This window comes from Aspergillus thermomutatus (assembly GCF_002237265.1).
Source record: "Aspergillus thermomutatus strain HMR AF 39 chromosome Unknown NODE_108, whole genome shotgun sequence".
NCBI lineage: Eukaryota > Fungi > Ascomycota > Eurotiomycetes > Eurotiales > Aspergillaceae > Aspergillus > Aspergillus thermomutatus.
The window spans coordinates 1-21,206 of NW_020798157.1; the positions used below are offsets into that span (position 1 = coordinate 1).

A 21,206-nucleotide genomic window follows, 5' to 3' on the forward strand; every position below is an offset into this window, starting at 1 on the left:
TTTATTTTCTTCTTATTTTTTTTAATCTTTTTTTTTTTTTTTTGTATTTTTTTACTCTTTTTTCCTTTCTATCGAAAAACAGGGAAAAAAAGCTGACTGGTCTGCGTCCCAAACCACCCGACTCCCCACACGGGATCGGTTTGGGTTCGTGTTCTACTCGCAGCCGAGAACCAATGGCTTCATCTCTCTCTCATCACCGACCTCAAGAAGGCCTGCAAGGAGGTCTTCCCCGTCGCCGAATACGCCTACACCACAATCCCCACCTATCCCTCCGGCCAGATCGGGTTCATGGTCTGCTGCAAGGACCCCAACCGCAATGTCCGCGAGCCCGTCCGCACCTGGTCCCGCGAGGAGGAGGAGCGTCTGTGCCGCTACTACAACCAGGACATTCACCGGGCCAGCTTCGTTCTACCCAACTTTGCCCGCAAGGCTCTGGATGCGTGAATCAAAATTACGCTTAGCATGTAAATGTAATCTCAATGAAAATGATGTTCTTTATGATATCGAGTTTTTTTTTGGGTTTGTTGTATATTCTCTAAGAGGTATTCACACTAACTACTACTCAGGGGTGCTAAGAACGGCGACTATATTAAGTTGACGTAAATTTTATTTTGATCCTCTAAATCTAGAAGAGTTCACCAACAACCATGGGGAGATAGGACCGATAAGAATATTTAAAGTAACAGGAATTCGTCGAACCGTAAACATGACACTAAGAAAGGAAATCCATCATGACGCTAACGCAAGACGACTACAGAATCTGCTCAAAGGCACGGTTGATGGGCGAGCGCACGGGCTGGCCCTTGTAGAAGTCGATGGTAGCAAGGGCACGCTTGCTGATGCCCTCGGGAGTGAACTCGAATTTCTAAGCAAAGAACAAGTCAGTACTGGCTTTTTCTTTTATCAGGTGGTAATTTGAAGTAAAGTCTTACCTTGTAGACCTCCTTGTAGGGGCCCGAGGCACCGAAGCGGTTGAGACCGAACTGCTCGTGAGAGTAGCGCTCCCAACCCATGGTGGACAGAGCCTCAACTGACATGACGGGGATGCCGTCGGGAAGGACCTTGAGTCTGTATTCCTTGGGCTGAGCATCGAAAATCTCGAAGCAAGGAACGGAGACGACACGGGCGACGACGTTGTGCTTCTCCTTGAGGTAGGTGGCGGCCTCGATACAGATGCTGACCTCGGAACCGGTGGAGATGAGGGTGACGGCGGCGTTGGGGGCCTCGACGACGGGGTAGGCACCCTTCAGAGCAGCCTCGATGGTCGAGTTCTCGAGCTGAGGCAGGTTCTGACGAGTGAGAGCGAGGACGCTAGGAGTGTGCTTGGCGGTGATGGCGGAGTAGTAGGCGGCGCTGGTCTCGTTGCCGTCGGCAGGACGCCAGACCATGCAGTTAGGGAGGGCACGGAAGTGGGCCAGAGTTTCAATAGGCTGGTGGGTAGGACCGTCCTCACCCAGACCGATGGAGTCGTGGGTAGCAATGTGAATGACGCGAACGCGGGAGAGGGCGGACAGACGAAGAGCACCGGCGGCATAGGAGACAAAGTTGAGGAAAGTACCACCGGCGGGGATGATGGTGCCGTAGGCAGCGAGACCGTTCATGACAGCAGCCATGGCGTGCTCACGCACACCGTAGCGGATGTAGCGACCGGACCACTCACCAATGCCGTAGACAGGGGGCTGGAAGTCGACAGCGTTCTTCCAGCGGGTGTTGTTGGAGCCGGTCAAATCAGCGGAACCGGACATGAGTTCAGGGATAACATCGTGGATCTTCTCGAGGACAGCCTCAGACAGCTTACGAGAGGCGACGGCAGCGTCGCTGGGCTTGTAGGTGGGAAGGCTCTTCTCCCAGCCCTCAGGAAGCTTGCCGGAGAGACGGCGGACAAGGTCGGCGTGCTCAGCCTTGTACTCGGTGGCATACTTCTCGAGGAGCTGGTTCCAGGCCTGCTCCTTAGCAGCGCCCTCGGCGGCGTGCTTGTGGTAGAGGTCGTAGACCTGCTGAGGAACGACGAAGCTCTGCTTGGGGTCGAAGCCGAACTTCTGCTTGACACTCTCGCAGTCATCGGCCTTGAGAGGGTTACCGTGAACACCACCGGTACCCTGGAGCTTGGAACCGAAACCAATGGTAGTCGTGAGGCGGATGACAGTGGGCTTGTCGGTGACCTTCTTAGCCTCGTGAATGGCGGCCTCGATGCCCTCGAGGTCGTGGTCACCATCCTTGACCCACACGGTGTGCCAGCCGTAGGCCTCGAAACGCTTCATGACATCTTCGGTGAAAGCACACTTGGTGTCGCCGTCTACATAAAATCACCACAATTAGTAATTGAGCTATCAAGCTTACTTACTTTCTGTAAAAACTTACCGATGGAAATGTGGTTGTCATCATAAATAGCAATCAGGTTGCCGAGCTTCAAGTGACCAGCCATGGAGGCAGCCTCGCTGGCAATACCCTCCATAGCACAGCCGTCACCGAAGAAGCAGTATGTGTGGTTGTTGACAAGATCATAGCCCGGCTTGTTGAAGACGGCGGCGGTGTGAGCCTGAGCAATGGCCAGACCAACAGCATTGGCGAAACCCTGGCCCAGAGGACCAGTGGTGACCTCAACACCAGGGGTGTCGTGAGCCTCGGGGTGACCGGGAGTGATGCTATCAAGTTGCTACGCAGGATTAGAAAAAGCTCCGTTTCTTGATACTCACGGACAAACATACTCTGAAGTTCTTCAGGTCGTCAATGGTAACATTGTAACCGAAGAGGTGGAGGAGAGCGTATTGGAGCATGCAACCGTGGCCGTTCCTGGTGAAGAGCATTAGCAATTGAGATCTTCCATCCTAGGCCGAGGGAGCTTACGAGAGAACGAAACGATCCCGGTTCAGCCAGTTGGGGTTCTTGGGGTTGAAGTTCATGAACTTGTTGAAGAGGACGTGGGCCACAGGGGCCATGCCCATGGGGGCGCCGGGGTGACCGGAGTTGGCCTTGAAGGTGGCATCGACCTGAATGAGTGATTAGCACGCTGCTTCAATGAATTGCTTTCCATGCCATGAAGATGGAGCTGAGATATGGCTTTTTGATTGAGGAAAAACAGCCGTCATCCGAGCTTGTCCTCGACACTGAGGGGGATGTTCCGCGACCAGCTGTTGATTACACTTGGATGACAGCAGCATCTCAACCGTCACCACCACCATCGAATCGGGTATTGTAGAGGCATGACGATATGAAAAGGGAACCAGATAGAGCATACCGCAAGAACACGGATCGTGTTGACAGCCAATTGATCCAATTCGGTGTAACCCATGATTGCTAACTTCTTTTCTGGAATGTTAGATGATGTAAATGAGAGAGGGGAGACGGGGAGACGGGGAGAAAAGGGAGGGAGATGGTACTTATTCAACAAACTTTCTTCTAAAAATCTTTAGGAAGAAGAGGGTTTCAGGAGAAAGCGTGCGAGAGAGAGGAGTAAGAAAAGGTTGCGAGAGGGGAGTAGTGTGCTACAGTGGTTGCTTACTACGGACGGACAGACAGGTTGGAGGGGACGAGACAAGGTGGGGGGAAGGAAATGATGTCGGCGGTGGGGCAGCAACTCACCGAATGCTCGATTGACGTTGTTGGGATGGTCAGGATTCCGTAGGATTTGGGTTTGCCGACTTACATGATTTGCTATAAAAGTCGGCCATGATGTAGATATAACCTGCCAATTGACATGGAATAGAACACAGCTTCAATCTCTGTGTCCATACCTTGTGCTGTGCTGACTGGTGAGCTGTCGAAGTGCCGATGTACTCTGCAGCAGTCCCCCACTACAGCTATCACCGTCTATACCTCAGGCATCCTCTCTCCCGCGGAGTTTTGCCAGTTTTACGCATGCAGAGTCAGCATTTAGCATAATAGCAAAAAATTACCATATGCTTACTCCTGTCATCCTTATCATATCAATATCAATCTTGAACCTTAGGGTCAATGAAGAAATCTTCAGGTCAATAATTGCCGTTGACTACTCAGACTCAAGCGTCAAGACCCCTCGAAGCATACCTAAGGTAGGTAGGAGTACTGACATTAGCCGACGCCGATCGGCGGGCAACTGAATTTCACCCCAGGAGGAATATTTGCCAATGCTTCCCCTCCGTGGAAACCGATACCCTCAAACTTCCACAGCAAAAAAGCAATAATGCCGACATAGCAGCGCTTCACAGTACTCCGTGAGCGAGTCTATGTCTTGACAGTATTCCGTAGTAGTTACTTATTAGTAACCGACACCGTCCAGACCTCCATGTTCACCATCAATGCTGGGTCCGGAGGACGCTACTCCGATTTATTCTACGCAGTACTCCATAATTTTTCCATGAATTCAAGACCAGAGATGCGACGGGTAAATAGGTAGATAGCTAACTATACGGCTGGTCTGCTAATGGTGAAAAATTTTGAATTTTTTGTTCGCATTTCGGCTATCATGCTCGACAATTATCCATCTTCTGCTTCTAGATATCTACTTCAGTTGTCAGTTTCAAATGTGACTGTATGACTTTGCCAGTTGTCACATGCAAGTAGATTTAGCCACCGCATGTATAGAACAGCATCATTGGTTTGGAGAACACCTAATATAAATGACATATATATGGTAAAATATGACCTTAACACCAAGAACATTTCAAAATTCACCTAAGATGACGAAACAGATGTCTGCTCAACAGACTCATAAACCTTAAAACTCCAGAGACAATAGGTATCATGGCGAAAAGAAAGATATAAAAGAAATTCGCCTCCCTGATCGCGCCCAGATAGCCCAAGTTCATACAAAATCCCTCATGGTGTTAGAAAGCATAACAAGTCTCAGACGGCCAGCCGTCGGTCCCAGCCGTGAGTCATTCCAAATTCATCAAGTTCGTCTTCCACTGCCGGAATCATGATGCCCCGGAATGGATCCAAATCGTCCAGAGGCAGCTGTAGGTCATGGTATGGCAGCCCATCTTCGGCACTCATGCTCTCCTCGGAGAAACTGAGGACGCTCTGCGGCGCCGGGTTTACCTCGTGGCTCGGCACCATGTCGCTGCTGCTGCTCGCCGACCACGCTTCGGGTGACAGACCCGGAACATCCTTTGTCGACGCAGACGGCGGCATGGGACTCTGGTCCGCTTGATGAGGGTACCCCGCAGTCAAAGACGCAAATGGACCACTGTCCTCACCACATTCTTTGCCCCCGTAGATGCCGGTAAAGATGTTCGAATAACCGTGATCCATGTCACTCAGAACAAATTCCCAGTCCGCCATGCTCATCGCACCAGCGGCGGCATTCGAGGGAGCCGAGCTCGACATGGTCTGTGTGTGCTCATGTGCCATAGACGGCGATGTGTAGTAAGCCCTATTCATGGCCTGTTGTGGGGCGGGATAGTGTTCTGATGGCAAGCTAGCCCGACTGGAAGATCGAATATGACGGTGAGAGGCACCAACACTGGCACCTGAAATGGTCGCTCTGCGCGACAGCGATTCGGTTGGCTGACTTGACGCCTCATCGCTAGCCGACCGTGATTTCAAAGACTGCAGCTGCTTCTTGGGTGACTTGAGCGGCTTCTGTGCGGGTGGGGACATGGACTGGGTCTTGACGGAGGTCCCGCGCTTGCCACTGTCCAAGGAAACTAACAGACTGGCTACCGAGCTAAACTCTGCTGCCGCTCGAGCCGACTCCGGCTCGAGTTGGTCAATAACCGCGGCAAGCAACTTCTGGCACTCTTTGAGGAGCTTGCTCTCGCGTTTGAGCCCGATGTTTTGCCACAAAAGACCCAAACCAGAAGTGAACACCAGCTCTTTCCGGTTGATACTGATCGAGAGACAAAGGCGCCGTTCGTCAAGTAGCTGAAGAATCTGAATAATATGCTTGCAGGAGTCAAACGTAGCCAGAATGGATGGAGACCGAATATGTTCTTCGCCAAAGCAGACAGCGGGCCGATGAATAAGGCAACGGGTATAGTAGTAAACCAGAGACTGAGTAAAACGGATGTTAGCTTACTGCACAATCGGTGCGAGCAACGGCCCAGAGTACTTACCAGAAGGGGTGACCGGCTACTCGTGATGTTTGTACTTGGTTTGTCCTGGGAGAATTCGAGGCGCAGGTGAGCAGGCAGGGCCTTCACCCATGCGTCTAACTGTTCGGCAACCGAGCGCATCTTCGACACCGATACCTCATAACCACCGTCTGAAGGGAAAATATACTCCAGAGCCTTGTTCAGAACTCGGGACGCTCCGAACAGTGCGAGGGCGCTCGAAATACGAGTGGACTCCCCTGGCAGGGTCGGCAAGAAGCCCGTCTCCGTGACATTCTCATCGTCAACGTCCTCAGGGTATTCAGTACGAACATCCTCTTCGCGCAGAAGGACTGGCAGTCCAGTCAAAGCAGCGGTAAGACTGTGGCCACGTGAGCAAAAATTCCCTCAAGAATTCAAGAGATCGAAGAGAGACAGAGAACTAACCGATCAAGGACATATTGACACCAGAACACCTTCTTACGAGTCTCAGCAACGAGCGGGTTGGAAGAGAATCGCTTCTGGCTCTGGTGGAGCCTCAGTTGATGGCAAAGGCCAACGGCGAGGCCGCGATAGCGGAGAAGACCTGTGTAGTCCCCCTTGGTCATACAATACATCTGAGCAAGGACGTAGCACTGCAATGTCGAGATAGAGATATTGCTTGACAAAGACTCGAGGGTTGAGGACCAGTTGTCTTCGAAGAAGGTGGGATCCTGGTTGGTTCGTGACTAAACCCACTGTTAGCTCCCGAAGTCCGTCCAAAATGCAAGCCCAAATCCAGGTTCTTACAGTGGAGGCAAGAGCAGCAATCCCAAAAATCAAGTTCAGTTGCGCCATGTCATGTGTGCTGCCCTGCAGAGACTCTGTGTTCGATAGATACTTTTCATAGGCTTTGAGTATGGTCGGCCGATGGACGACGGGATATAAAGGTGCCCATTCTTGGAAGAAGATGTTGATGAGCTGGTCAGAGACAAGTCGTGGGGCGGTTTTAATGGCTTGATCAACGCGAGCATGAGACATAACTGGAGGCGCGGCTGTTAGAGCCTGAGTTGAAATGCCAGAAAGAGGCCGTCCCTGCTCTTTGAGTTCGTTTGCGAAAATATCTGGACAAACTTAGCAAGGCGTTCCGGTACCACACTGACTGTAATCATCATACCTAGGAATCCGCGAGCACTCGAAAGACCGACACACTGACTATCAAGTGGCTCAGTCGAAGATGATACTTCGGGAATCTGAATTACTTCTTCGGCAGCCTCGGACACCCTGGGGCGAGCAGATTCAGCAGAGGGCGGTGACTGAGACGCAGCGTGAACTCTTTGCTGCGAAACTGGCGAAAAAGAGTGTATACGTGACAGCACATCGATCTTCTCGTCTTTCTCGTCCAACAGATTCTTCAAATCCCTCACTTCCGCCTCCAAGGTCCGCACTCGTTCCTCCAATGATTCCGTGTATCCTCGAGGGAACGCTCGGCGGCTAAGCTTGTCGCTTGTCTTGCACTCGAAACCGACATTTGCGCATTGGGTACAACATGGTCGAATTCCGTCGCATCGGATCTTCTTGCTTCTGCACCGATCGCAGGCCTGGGCTATACGACTTTGCGAGCCGTTGCCGACCTTGATGACTTTCATAGGGAGAATTCCAGGCATTTTGGCTGGATGCTCTTAACGCATCTGCCGCCGAATAAATGATGCTTGCCCTCGAAGTGGTGGTTAACGCCGAACAAGCGGAGGGTCAGGATGATGACTGTATATGGTAAGGTTAGGCGACGATCAAGATATGGAAAGCGTGATAGCTGTCTCGCAGCCGAGATGTTAGAAGAGTGGAGATTAGAATGTCTGCATAGATGTTTGAAAAGAATCGATATGTTGTCAAAGAGAAAGAGGAGTATCTAGTGGTGACAGTAAGACGGAAGACAAGAGGAGAGAAGAGGAGACGCAAGACAAACGGGGGATCGAGCCTGTTTGGGATAATGTGGGAAATACCTATCCAGTGAGTACCGAATGGACCGAGTAATATTGTTACGAAGAATTACAACGTGTAATCACCCATTTCCCGGAGCGTGTCAGGGGGCCTGTGGAGAGGCAGCCATGTGGGGTTGCATTCAAGCCGGACAGCCAATAGCAATTGATGTTTTACTGCATTTCACTTGCTCAGCGGACACCGAAGATGCAACCGCGGGTTAGTCGATACGGTATTACACTTACGGCTACTCGATGGGGTTCTATCCAGAACGATCGTTGAGGACTTGAGGTTTAATTACTGACTCCGAAGAGTTTCTTGGTTGTCGGCATTTCATAAAGATCTGGTTTACCGTCATGTTGCGATCATAAGTTTAGGTTAGCTGTGAGTGTTCGCCATTCTTCGGTCATGAAACAACTTTTGTGGAGGCGAAATCTGGGGGAAAGACTCTAGAAGTATTCGACTGGGCGGTTTCACTGCCACGCGCCATGGCAGACGCAGTCTCTTAGCATTCCTCCGTCAAAGATTAGGTATCCTTATGATGACACTGATGCATCAACCTGCTGTCCACTTACATCAGCCTCTCCGAATGAAAGAGTTTACCGCAAAAAAGAGGTAAGTAGTATCTCATGGGATGCGAAGCCCAGTCTTTCAGGTATGCCTTGCATCCGTGACTATTTTGAAGCCGCTAAAATCCATAGTTCCATCGTAGTCTCCCTTTAGGCATGAATGGATCGATGCTCAAATATGGATGATCGTCTATCATCCACACAAGGCTTTTTTCCTAGCTCTATTAAGCAGAGCATTAGCCGCCCCTGGACACATCACATAAAATACAACTCCAAAGATTCAGCCCATTCCATGGTCATTCCATGGGAAGAAGTTCTCCGCAATCCTGGCCTTAAGGATTAAGACGCTTTCCCTGACTAGCGAGCTCTGAACTCAAAAGCTGGAGCCTTGGCACACGAAGGATGTCATGAGCGAATAAGACATTGGATGTTGGTTCACTTTCGCAGTCACCACTTCACCAGTCTGTGTTTGCGGCCATGAGGAGATTATCCACGGCTGATCCCGCCGAATTATTCCCTAGAACCCTTACAGCCCGAAGCATTCACGAGGATTCTTCCCAATTTATCATATTTGTGCACATCCTCTCTTTTCTTCAAAGTCTGCCTTTAATAATACAAGCAACAGGTACGGATACAAAACATAATAGTGGATGGACCCCGAGTCTTGGCCGGAATTTCCCTTACTACTGGGAGGGAAGATTCGGAACCATTTTTCTGTTAAGGTAAAGTTAGCTTGCCACTCTGTGCCCCGTCCGTTCGCAGCTGGAGAAAATCGCGGGGGATCCTCGTGGATACCATCGCCTGTCGAGTTGATTGCTGAAATCCAGTAAGATCAGAAGACACCATACCAACCCTAAAGTTCAGTCATGCGATTATACAGTGGCCACAGATCTTCCAAGATTCTTGAATTCTTGAATTGTTACATGACCGTAACCATGAAGTAATCATGTCTTCAGAAGCCTGATTTTCCGTTGAAAAGAGTTTAATTCTTGCATGCCGAGTGTTGACCGAGAAAACCGCGACGGTGGAGGCGAGAGGTTTATCAATATTTGGGATCCGCCAGGATCCGGCTCCACCAACCATGAAATGGACAAAACTAATTCGATCAAGATTGAGCTCTATGGAGATGACTACTAGTAGTATGTCAGTCACCGTGGTCCACGTTTGCAGATCTGTTCTGAAGTTGCTAAATTCAGCAGGTGTGCTCGTTAGCGGGTGCACACTGCGAGTATCGCGGCCAGCTCAATCATACCAGCCAGCGACAACATGAGTGTCATGACGCTAGGCATGCAGCCTGAGAGTTCCTGCAACACACCTGAATCTGCCGTTGTCGAGCAGATTCTACCGCAGCATGGCATGATTCCCTCGTGGCTGGCGAAAACTCGTGCCTAGTCTGAGGACCCCGGAATCCTTCTAGTCGAATTTCTGGAAGCATACGGAGTACACGATTGCATCAGGCCATAATCATGCCTTCATAGGCTCAGGGTCCTTTCCAGCCTTTCTTGGCGTGTGCATGGCCAGAGCCCAGGTCCTAGTGGATATTAGACAACGTCATCCATCTTCTCCCCAAGCCGCTCGCATGGCCTACATACCTTATTTGGACTAGAAACGAACGAAACAAAGTTTCGTATTTCGTGGCCCAGGAGTCCTACCTATTCGAAACGTTGACGCGAACGGTACCAGACATCCCCAGGAGCCCGAAAATTTGGTGCAGATCCCCGAGTGCCCTCCCCCAGTGTCCCGTCTGTCCCCGTTCTTCTACCCCGGAGTCGTACCCCACCAATGGCTCAATAAATATGTTAGGAAGAAATCGGGCATGGCTGCTTCGTGGTTCTTCCGTAGTGGGTCTTGATCAATTAATTGTGTATTATGAGTCTCGCTTTTGGGGTAGTCCGACTCCGGGATTGGAGAAGTCGAGATACTCTGAGATTATTATTATTATTACTAGATCCTTCTAGTGGCGTTGGATTTCTGGTACAGCCAATGAACCATATAGCGATCAATGAAAAGTACACCTAAACGGTTATGCCTGTAAACTTTCACGTAGTCAGGACTGTGTCAATCTTACAAACTCAATCTGATTATCATTATGAGAAATCCTCTTCTACGTCCTCGGACTGCTGGTTGAGATACGCAGTGACCGTCTCAGATGTTATCAATTCCTGTCTCTGCACGACGAAATAGTGGTTAGCGCTTTCGCAAACATTAACGGGCGTAGGATCAACACTTACGCTGCTCATGAGGTCCTCAATACTCGACTCCAACAATTCACCCTCTAGCCTTCGCAACCTAGATATTGTATTTAAAACATCGGGTCGAAAGAGCGTACGCATGTCCTCGTCATTGCTTATTTCAGCAACTAGCTTCTTAGTCTCCCGCAGAATCACCAGCTGGGTTTCAAGTCGCTCGAGTATAAGCACAACCGCACGAAGCTGGAAAATATCCCATAATTGGTCCGCTGCTAGTAAATCCTTGAGGCGGCTTGGCGTTCCCATGTCCTCTCCTTTCCAGGTAGCTCTTAGTTCTTTTCCCCCGTCGGTGGTTTGCACCACGTCGAAATCGAGGCCATCTTCCTCGTTTACACAAGCCCACCATACAAAGGGGCTCTCCCAAGTGGTCTTGGTCGGCTCTGGACATGTTGTAGTAGCCCTGGTGATTCGTACCCCAGGGACCTCCTTGCAGAATGCCTGCTTGGCCATTACCAAAGGATCATCATCGGGAATTTCCAGATCGAGGAAGATCTGCTTCGCGTTCGTTCGTTCGTTTTCAATAAAACCGTAGGAGAATACCATCTCCGAGGCTGGTTTCTCATCACCATACCTATATCATGCCACCTCCCATCAACATGCGTCTCCTGTTCACAGTCATCTTCAAGACTTACGATATAGTAACTTCCTCGCCGACACGTAGCTTCTTCCCGGTTCGAAGCTGGAGTACAGCGTTTCCGGCTCCATCCTCATCATACCTGGCTTTCACCAAGTCCTCACAGGCATGGTTTGCCATATCAACACATGGCACAATCGCATGCCCACTTCTGGGGAGATCGACCACTCGTGACCGATACACGGCGTCGACATACTTCCAGTCGTCGAATGTGAATTTCCCGGTATCCTCGTCCCACCAATGCCCCTGGCACCAGGGTATATTCTCCGTAGCTTGGCGTAGGTGCTCGAATTCTTTCTCAAGAGAACCAAGTTTCGCATCGACTGCAGTTCGTAACGATGTCCCACGTAGAAGCTCGCGCTCTTCTTCCGAGTAAAATGTCGGTAGAGGTACAGACGCCGGCATAAACTTGATGTACTCTGTCCAAGGGTTCGAGACGCCGATCTTTTGGTGTTCGTTGGCAAAGTCTGGGCTTGCATGCGTGATTTGGAGAATTAAAAAGATCAGAATCGCGCCTCTAGCTGTCTGTACATATTAGCTCGACGTCTTATGCGACAAGTGACGAAGAGCCGATCTATAGTAATGGTGACCTATAACATACCCTGCCAAAGTCGCCAACGGCATCTAGGACCTCCCGAAGGTAGCGATCAATTTTTGCATGGTTGTGAACGAACTCGAAAGTGAGTACCAGCTCGGATGGAACCGTGAGAAGAGTGTCTGCTTCAGCTTCCTCGCCATTTTTCTCTGCTGTCGCGACGATCGCGGAGCCCTTGTCTGTCCCGTCCTCGCCATGGAGCTTCCGAAAAGCGATTCCCTCGAGGGAAATGCCATTGAGTTTTGTCCAGGGAGGCAGAGCCTCAATAGGGAGATAGTCGCGTCGCATATTGCTCCGTCACTGGGATAATTTTGACCATCAGACAGACCTGACGCAATTACCTCAAGAAACCAACTTGTCACGCTCCGCCAGCTGAGCAGCCCCACTGTTGCTCCCATGTCCTTATCGATAAGTTGGGGAAGCTCAACCCTAAGCCCTACAGTCTCGATTGGTCCATACCATTGCAGCATCCAGACGTCATACAACATCCCGTCACTCGATATGGGCCTTGCTTGGGATGCGGCCTCCAGCGGCTCGAAAGGGACTTCCTGGAGTCCAGAACCTTACTTAAATAAAGCATTGTACTTGTACCTGAGGTCTACAACTCAAGGATATTACCACTGAACAAGTAACACTCACAACCGCAGTTCAACATGCCTAGTAACCCTCGCCTCCCATCTACAACTTCAAAGCTCCAAAGCTTGCTCATTCCGCGCCCTCCCCGCGTCTCTATTCTTCCGCTCCAATCTGTCTGGCAACCTGCCAGGTTTCCCACCCCTGGCAATGTGAGAGCCCGCCTCAACAGTTCTCTAGGTCAAGAATGGAAGGGTTCCTCGCCCGACGAGCATGCGGTGAAGAGAACGAAGCAAAACGGTGATACGACAGATCCTCAGGCAGAATCTTCCGCTTCGGGGCTGCAGGAAAAAGAAGAAAGCTCGAACATCGCAGATGAAACCAAGCAGCAGGGAGTGACGGAGAGGGAAGGTCTCAAGCATGAGCGTCAAGCTAAAAAGGAACACCCTAAGGCGCCGGAACCGATAATCGGCATGAATGATGAAAGAGCTCAGGTGAGTGCTACCGGATCAGCGGATATTGTTGTTGTCGGTAATGTTTCAGCTGGCTAACATGTTGATTTATAGAAGGGTCCTTGATCACCCCAGTTGACCGCTTGAGGCTATTAGTTCTTCCTGGGTTCGTGGCCTTTAATTGGCCGTTGTATAATTCGTGGCATGTGGTTGCCTCGTTACAGAAATTGCCTTACATCAGCTGTACATAGATGGAATGATATTTCAGGTCTATCGGCCAGGTTTAAACGAGAGGACCTGCAAAAATATTCTTAGCAAGCAAAGAAAATGCTCAGATACAAAGAGCGACTCACATCATGCTTCCCTACTTCGACTATTTCATCCTCAGACACTCGGGTGCCGCCAACACCCTCAATGTAAGAGATGGGAACGTCACCCATAACCTTGTGGGCAACGTCAGCCACCGTGCTTCCCCTGTTTAACGTTAGCTATACACTTCTTTGGTGTTCCGATCGCGAAGAAACCCACTTCTTAACCAAAACACAATCTCTGAACACGGCATTTCCGGCTCCAGATGAAAATGTGTGTACGTTCCTAACAGGGAAAACCGGCACAAGTCCCAAGAGTTCCGCTGCTCGCGAGAGGCACTGCACCACTCCAGTGGAGCCAAAGCGATAGAGAACCATATCTTTCAGGTTCTCAACACGGCTATACGAGGTTAACCAGGTCTTCTTGTCCCAGCTGGGCATACCTACTTCTTCAACTTCTCGTCCATTTCTTTTAGACCGCCTCCATCGGGATCACCCATCTCTATGAGATCTTCTCGTGTATCCAAGAACTCGCTGCCTTCTGTATACTTGATGTAACCCTGTTTCGCCAATCTTCGAAGAAACACCTCCGATATCGCGGAGCATAGCACTATTGACTTTGGGTCTTGCATCTTGGCGATCTTGCTGATATTCTAGGTTCCTTCTATCAGCACGAATTCCAGCATGACTCTAGGAGTAGAAGAAGGAACCAACCTTATCCGCGTCAGGGTGGTCAATCTTGTTCAGTGCGAAAACGGTAGGAAACTTTTCATCAATGAAAGCCTGGACTACCCGCTCAATCGTCTCGTCCGACCATTCTTCAAGAGGTTCCTTCAGAGCGATCCTATCCAGACAGCGCGCAACAGTCGCTGATGTACTTCCGTATCCGGAGAATTGACCTTGTAATGTCTCCACAGCCGTCGATTCTGAGTCCACAGTCAATACATTTTGATAAGTTTGCGGGAAAGCGACATTGACTGACTTGTCGCGACATGTCTTCTTTTGATAGAGCCCCTGCGTATGACCATAAGCATAGTGGAAAAAATAGGAAGTCTCTCCGGATCGCATCGTACCATTTTTGCATCAGATTACCCAAGACCCACCGCACAATCTCAGATCGTAACCACTCGATGTCTACTGATGGATCATATCCGCGCGTTGCCTTTCCTAAGGTCGCGATTCCTCTTAGCTGATATTGAGAGATAAGAGATAAACGCAGGAGACGATTGCTGACCTTCTGCGTCAGTTGTTCCACTGACATCCACCACATGAATCAAGGCGTCCGCATGACGTAGGTCGTCCAAGAACTTATTCCCTAAACCGCGACCTTGGTGTGCTCCAGGGACGAGACCCGCGACATCTAAAAGCTCGATAGGGACGGAACGGCGGCCGTTGTCGCAGCTACCGTAATTCGGCTTACATTTGTCTGAAACGTTGAAGCGTTGACAGGCACATTCTATTTGAAGATAGCCAATGGCGCGCTGAGGGTCAATGGTTGTGAATCTGTACATCGAGAATCAGAATGGTCTGGAAGCGCATCGTATGCGGTCATCGCATCAAAACATTCGGGCGACGGAGGCAGAAAAGGCAGTAGATGGTGTTTCGGGTCACTCACGGGAAGTTTCCTGCAAAAGAGGAACCAGTCAGTACTACACAAATGATATTCAGGTTATCAACAACTCACCAACTTTCGAACTGGCATCTGTAAGACTGTTCAGCGTTGTGGATTTCCCGCTGGAAGGCTAAATGCCCCTCAACTCAATCAGCGGCATTATCTTCTGAGATAGCAGCGGGAACCAACCTTTCCAACCAGCCCAATTAATGGGTCTCTTGGCATAATGACAGTGCAGCGGCGGCCCTAGATATACGCAAAAGGAAAAAGCAAAAATCGCTGTCTATAGTCGTCCAACTCATACAGACCAAAAAAGTTCGCATCTGACCCAGCGGGGACATTTCAGATTCTGCCGTCTATCTCCGGAAGGCGGTGTACAAGCCCCGAAATTGGCCCGATATCTGTAAAAGGCTCAGTGAAGCAGCATCGTAGAGCTATTGGAAGATGAGGAAGACAGTTCTAGGACTGTCATTCTACGGTGTATGACCCAACCTTGAACTACCTACTTTAATTGCCATACCGTGATCTGCCTTTCAAGAACTCTCATTTGAGTCCCAGTACATTCAGGCTGGCATCACGAGAAATGCTCCTGGCCCAGAGATATCAGGTTGATGCACTGGCATTGAAGGTACTACTCTTAAGGCATCACTCAAAAAATAATTTCTTGCAATTCTTATTGGATAGTTCCTGTTTATTCAGGGGTATTACAGGCCAACATGGGCGCGAATTCACCTATATTCTCAGCCATGGTCCCTGCAGATCTTGATGACGACTAATTCATGACTGACGAGCTCTGAAAAGGTGCAAGAAGGACAAAGAAACAGAGCGAATTCCGTCGCTGCTGGGTTTCAGGGACTACAGACCTCATCTTCCGTCTTCGACAGTGCTGCAGGTCTGCAAACATGAAGCGATATGAAGATGTGGAGCAAAGTGAAGGTACCCCAGGCACAACACAACCGGACTTCCAACAACCCACCACAGAAGAGATCTCGCCTGCCAAGGACAAGATTAGCGGCTAAGGTGGGCTTCAGTGCATCATAGGAGAGATTTTGATCGAAGACCCGCTCAATGTTCATTTCGGGTGGTGAACAGGCAAACCAAGGCCTGCGGGGACAGTATGTCGTCATAATGGCAAACGTCACCAGCCCTGCCAGGACGATGACGGTCTCCAGTCATGACAGCTCCATATAACAACCTAAATCATCCTCTTTGCATACATTTAGAAACTTCATCATTTTCAGACTTCAAAGACTTACTCGCGAGAGCTTCATTTGCACTACATCAAACTCAGATCTACTACCAGACTTTCCTGCATCCTACCTCACACACCCGACACTCCTCCACAAGATGTCTAGCGAAACCTTCTACAAGACCCAACAGGACCTTCGCAAGCCCGAATCCCACGCTTCTCATGCCGGCGGTGGAAACACACTTCCCAATTCCAATATCTCTGCTATGAAGGTAACATTAATCCTGACCCACAGGCAAATCAATTTGGTGACACGGCTGTTAACTCTACGAATCAGTCCATCGTCGACCAGAACACAGACAAGGCCAAGACCATCGAAGAACGCAAGGCCAACCTGCCGTTGCCAGAACAGCCTCCCGTTGCTAGCGATTGGCAGTCTGCAGACCAGAGAGCTGTCAACGTCGGCTCCGGCGGCCTGGAAGGACCCGTCTCCGGCGAGAGCAACAGCGCTCTCAGAGGGCCCGCTACTGCAGAAAGCAGCGCACGGAAGTCGGCAGAGGAATTGCACAAGGAAACTCAGCCCACAGGCAAGGTCGGTCGTCAAGCCACGGAAGGACTTTCGGATATCCCGGGGGATGCTAAGGCTCGAAAATAATTTCTTTTCGCTTGATGAATGTATTGATACAAATTTTATGATGAGCGACTTGATCCATTTTAATGATGATCCATGCCAAACAAATAAAAATATCTTTTAGTGTCCCTGCTTGCGGTCAAGTACATAGACGACTGAGTGGTATCTGCCTGGGTAGAGCCTGCGGGAAGCTTTACAAAGAGCACGAATCAGCCGAAGAGAAATATAAAGGCTTGATGATACTGATAATCAGATCTGCTCTTATTGTAGAGTCAACCATCGTCGTGAAATTCGTACGGACTAGAAAGTACTAGCGTCTGGATTTGTACAAGTTGTCTTGTCACATGACTATCATGCACAAGCTTAAATAAACGTCACCCATTGTACTCCGTAGTTCAGTGCCAGTCGCAAGTACAACCGCGACAAACTAGAAGAGAAATAATAATCTGATATCTATTGGAGCATTTTACCGTGACTTTCCCATGATCTCTGCAGTCGGCGGTTGGCCGAAAATGTCCAAAAGTGCCAAAGTGCCAGCATGTCTTGATGGCCTGAGGCCATGACGTCAATCAAGGTGCCCAGCTCTAGATTCCCCAGCATTGACCGTCTTGAACGACACATTGCGCAATCAGGGTTGCTTTCCGAACCGGGCAGTTGAGCATGTGGAGAGCTCGACCTGTCGATTCATGCCCTGCAAGGATAGTCGTGTCGTCGATTTGATTTGATCGAGGACGGAGGTTTCGGCCTGCAAACCTCAGGGTGATTGCAACATATTGCAGCCAGTACCTCTCTATGTCTTCTAGGACTGGGGCTCCGTGGCTATCATTTATTTCTTCTCCACCCGGTCCTCTGTTGCCCGCGCCACTCAAGGGCAGTGGTGTGCGTTCATTGACGTACCTGTCGCTGTGATGTCGCTTGCTGAGTGTCTTGGGGCACTGGGTTGGTACCGTCAGAATGACATCACCTTGCTAGATGAGCTAGTATTCAGGACATCAACATCCAGCGGTCATTGCTATATAGCTTTCCGTCACACATCCTCCTTTGCTCGACTACAGATACGTCGACTAGTGAAGCAGAATCAACCGCATCTCACATAGCTATATCTCTCCCCGACGATCAATTTTCGACCAGAACAAAGAACAACATAATGGATCTCCAAGGCAACCCCATCCCTCCCGGCCACAGAAGCACCAAGGTACGTGAAGCAATGCAATCCTGCTCTATTCCGAACACATGGCTAAGTGTTCGAGCAGGTCACACAAGATCCCGAAGCTCTCGGATATCCCAAAAAGGAGACTTCTGGACCCGTCGCCAACGACTCTCTTGCCGCCGAATCAGCCAGGTCCGGTGGTGGATACTACCAGAACCGCAATGCCGAACCTCTTGGGGTTTCCGGCGACCAGTCTACATTCAATAATACGGACACCTCTGGCGCTAGCAAGCTGTCCTCTGCCCCCGACGCTGCCGCCCGTGAGGATCTCGACAGACAGGAGAAATACCCTGAAGCCATGGGTGGCCAAGGAAACTTCCCTGGTGCCCATGTTCCCGAGACTGGCTACACTGGCGGCTCGACAGCTGCCAAGCAGAATATGGGTATCAACAAGGGCGTATATTCCACCTCCCAGCAGACTTCTCGGCCTCAGACCCGATCTCAGACTCAATCTCAATCCGAAACACAGCCTCAGTCCCAGCCCCAGTCCCAGCCCGCTGAGGCGAGTGGAAGTGGTTACCGCAGCCAGTACAATGGCGGCCAGGCCCCTTCGTACGTCCAGAGCGTGACCGGGCAGTATACTCACACCAAACCCAAGGGCAACAACTTGACGGAGGGTGGCTTTGATAGCGACCCCAACAATAACGCCAGCTTCACTTCGGACATCGGTAGCGACCAGGACCCTGGCCGCTTTGCCGAGAACTACTCTCAACGCAAGACTGCGGAGACTGGGGCCGCTGATGCTGCCCGCGGCCCAACCGAGAAGGGAATCGACAATAAGACCTGGTATCAGCCTTTGGAAAGTGATCAGAGAGCTTAATCGCGATGAACTCGAATACTTATGATATCAATTACGACGGAAGGCGTATAGCGAAAAGTTGACCTCTAGTTAAAGTTAATCTTACATTGCGCGCGGACTGTGTCTGCAGTTGCATGATTATGTACCATAGAACACGAAATGAAACACCCTTGATCATGGACATGTTGTTTCTTCTACTCGAAAACGTATCCATCATCTCTATCGTCTGTCAAAGAGCAATTCCAACAACGCGGTCCAACCGTCCCACTCAAATCCGTTTTCTCCTCATCGCAGCTCTCACGCAAACAATCATCCTCACCATCGCCCTTCCATCCACACCTCTCCAGCACAAACTCAATCCCCTCCACGATCCCCACCGCCAACACAGCTAACCACATCATAACCAACATGATCACAGCAGGTGCCAGCAACCCCTCACCTCGCCGTTGAGTATACAAAGCGGTATACGCAACAAGAGATGTCTCGTCCTCGTTCCCATCACCTTTGTTGACCGGTCTCCTCGGGATAAATGAGCCATGATGGCTCATGGACCAGCAGGTTGATTTCCAGGGTTCGCAGGCCGCGTTAACAGAAGATACTACGTTCGACGGGGTGTTTGTGGTAATAGTGGTTTTTCCCTGGCTCTTGAACTTGCAATAAATTAGGATTGGGCATTGATTGAAGAACGGGATTGTCATGGACGTGCCTTTAGTTCTGCGTGGAAATGGATTGTATCTCCGCTGGCTTGGGAGAGGTACACCGGAAACGCGGAGATGAGGCTCAATAAATAGAAGGAGATGACGAGGAGGGAATGCTTGGATGGCATTGTTGTTTAGCTCTTCCTCTTTGATTGGTAGTGTTTTGATTGACGTGCGGTCCTGTTGAGGGCGACCTCTACTCCCATATATCTGTAGCTACGGCCGAGACGGTGTGATAAATACGTAGCCATTGATCTTCGGTGCCATTGACTACTGTTCTTGACCATTAACCCTTGCGTTAAACTCACTTTGAATTTCCCCGCAGTCTACGCGATACTCCCGATCTGATTCACAGATGATTTATGAAATTGTGAGAGGATTTAAAGTTCTGGGGGCCTTGGAGCACATCCCTTGCTGATTGAGTATTCGACTTGGAGTGCTTGGTCCCCCACATGCCCCAGGGTTAACAAGGGATGGAAAGAAAGAAGGAGGAAAAGAGGAGGATGTTGCTGGTTTGCGAGATGTATCGTCACATCGTGACTTTACTTGCATGTCTCTTGTAAGAGCTAACAGTGAATTCGCTAGATAAGTCCACGGGATAAGTCTCTAGAACTTCCACTGGTCCATCCAGTCGGCCATCGCTGAGGAGAAACTGGCTCTAGGGAGTTCATCGTCGTGCGCTCCTCTCTCGTTTGGCCAACCTCAATCGGTGCTGATAGTGGTCATCCCTCCTCCACCAGGCCGTGATAACCGTTGAGGAGCTTCAGGATGGGCTTCGCCTCGATCGTCAGCCGAAGGGTTTACGATGATTCTAAGATCCTTGATCCGTTCAGTCATTTCTACTGGGCGAACCCCGTAACCTGCTCAATCATAGAGAGGAGGGCCCCTACGATGTGCTGGAGGGATCGACCAAGTGGAAGACAGAGCATGGCGTGTCCGCCAGTGTCTGGCGACGGGTATCGATGAGCTCCAAGATAATGGTCGGAAGTGTGTCCTGATACGAACTCATTAGATCTCTCGAAATCCGGACTGTCCAAGGTCATCGATACTCACCATCGGTATCCAGTCCACCGGTACCGACCCTAATGAGTTGGGAAGTTTTCCGATGGCCTCGGAAGTGGCAACAAGTGTGGGCAGCCATGGACGGACGACCAGATCATGATGACCTGGGCCATAACCATTCTGTAACATGCCTCGCGGTACTGTCGGCCAAGGGAATCATCAAAAATAGACAAAATATCGAATCCAAGTTCAACATTCAAGAGGACAAACGGACGCTGTGAAGCAGGCATGACGGCGGGATATCACAGAACCCTGCATTCATGCTCTGATCTTATAGCACCTTATATAGTTCCCGATGTAGCAGCCTGTGTAGAAGAGCAAGAACGTACCAGCATCTATGCCCACTCATGGTGCCGAAGACCCGAGCTGAGGACGAAGCAGTGAGCTGTTTTGTGAGACAATCACACTCTCCTGCAGACAAAAGAACAGAGAAAGATCGACAATCCAAACATGGAGTAAGTTCGCCCTCTACCCTCATTTGGCGTGAGTTTGAAAGGTCATCGAAGGGACTGGTGGACCTAAGGTGTTTTCCAGGATGGCACCTGGTTCGCTCGTCGCTCGAAGGACATACCAAAAAAGTGGCACAGTCTGTTCAGAACACAATGATTTAGTTTGATCATGAATATGTAGATCGAACAATATCAACGTCATGTTG

At 50.1% G+C, this 21,206-nt stretch overlaps 9 protein-coding genes across 9 annotated transcripts; 4 read left to right on the forward strand and 5 right to left on the reverse strand.

Moving 5' to 3' along the window:
• Positions 1 to 163: 163 nt before the first annotated feature.
• CDV56_100058 (uncharacterized protein) lies at positions 164 to 444 on the forward strand (the record flags this gene model as incomplete). Its single annotated transcript, XM_026753677.1, has 1 exon — positions 164 to 444. A coding segment is annotated over one exon (281 nt), but the record flags the coding sequence as incomplete, so codon positions are not given.
• A 307-nt stretch (positions 445 to 751) lies between these two features.
• tktA (transketolase tktA) lies at positions 752 to 3,292 on the reverse strand (the record flags this gene model as incomplete). The annotated part of the gene is made up of 6 exons (XM_026753865.1): positions 752 to 865; positions 933 to 2,296; positions 2,362 to 2,656; positions 2,709 to 2,793; positions 2,848 to 2,990; positions 3,239 to 3,292. The coding sequence occupies 6 exons, from the start codon at positions 3,290 to 3,292 to the stop codon at positions 752 to 754; spliced, it is 2,055 nt and encodes a 684-aa protein (XP_026613989.1).
• A 1,532-nt stretch (positions 3,293 to 4,824) lies between these two features.
• On the reverse strand, positions 4,825 to 7,657 carry facB (C6 transcription factor FacB/Cat8; the record flags this gene model as incomplete). The annotated part of the gene is made up of 5 exons (XM_026754557.1): positions 4,825 to 5,973; positions 6,036 to 6,393; positions 6,459 to 6,739; positions 6,801 to 7,114; positions 7,168 to 7,657. The coding sequence occupies 5 exons, from the start codon at positions 7,655 to 7,657 to the stop codon at positions 4,825 to 4,827; spliced, it is 2,592 nt and encodes an 863-aa protein (XP_026613990.1).
• Positions 7,658 to 10,626: 2,969 nt separating this feature from the next.
• On the reverse strand, positions 10,627 to 12,305 carry CDV56_101783 (SET domain-containing protein; the record flags this gene model as incomplete). The annotated part of the gene is made up of 3 exons (XM_026755402.1): positions 10,627 to 11,359; positions 11,421 to 11,947; positions 12,024 to 12,305. The coding sequence occupies 3 exons, from the start codon at positions 12,303 to 12,305 to the stop codon at positions 10,627 to 10,629; spliced, it is 1,542 nt and encodes a 513-aa protein (XP_026613991.1).
• A 365-nt stretch (positions 12,306 to 12,670) lies between these two features.
• Positions 12,671 to 13,141, forward strand: CDV56_102072 (uncharacterized protein; the record flags this gene model as incomplete). The annotated part of the gene is made up of 1 exon (XM_026755691.1): positions 12,671 to 13,141. The coding sequence occupies one exon, from the start codon at positions 12,671 to 12,673 to the stop codon at positions 13,139 to 13,141; it is 471 nt and encodes a 156-aa protein (XP_026613992.1).
• A 171-nt stretch (positions 13,142 to 13,312) lies between these two features.
• Positions 13,313 to 14,861, reverse strand: CDV56_102168 (Ygr210 GTPase family protein; the record flags this gene model as incomplete). The annotated part of the gene is made up of 8 exons (XM_026755787.1): positions 13,313 to 13,339; positions 13,396 to 13,516; positions 13,571 to 13,750; positions 13,798 to 14,003; positions 14,065 to 14,276; positions 14,333 to 14,364; positions 14,424 to 14,517; positions 14,585 to 14,861. The coding sequence occupies 8 exons, from the start codon at positions 14,859 to 14,861 to the stop codon at positions 13,313 to 13,315; spliced, it is 1,149 nt and encodes a 382-aa protein (XP_026613993.1).
• A 1,448-nt stretch (positions 14,862 to 16,309) lies between these two features.
• On the forward strand, positions 16,310 to 16,806 carry CDV56_102557 (uncharacterized protein; the record flags this gene model as incomplete). Its single annotated transcript, XM_026756176.1, has 2 exons — positions 16,310 to 16,423; positions 16,489 to 16,806. The coding sequence occupies 2 exons, from the start codon at positions 16,310 to 16,312 to the stop codon at positions 16,804 to 16,806; spliced, it is 432 nt and encodes a 143-aa protein (XP_026613994.1).
• A 1,123-nt stretch (positions 16,807 to 17,929) lies between these two features.
• CDV56_102766 (uncharacterized protein) lies at positions 17,930 to 18,812 on the forward strand (the record flags this gene model as incomplete). Its single annotated transcript, XM_026756385.1, has 2 exons — positions 17,930 to 17,977; positions 18,036 to 18,812. 2 exons carry the CDS (start codon positions 17,930 to 17,932, stop codon positions 18,810 to 18,812), a joined length of 825 nt encoding a protein of 274 aa, XP_026613995.1.
• Positions 18,813 to 20,328: 1,516 nt separating this feature from the next.
• On the reverse strand, positions 20,329 to 20,781 carry CDV56_103052 (uncharacterized protein; the record flags this gene model as incomplete). Its single annotated transcript, XM_026756671.1, has 3 exons — positions 20,329 to 20,483; positions 20,543 to 20,571; positions 20,639 to 20,781. The coding sequence occupies 3 exons, from the start codon at positions 20,779 to 20,781 to the stop codon at positions 20,329 to 20,331; spliced, it is 327 nt and encodes a 108-aa protein (XP_026613996.1).
• Between the last annotated feature and the right edge of the window lie 425 nt (positions 20,782 to 21,206).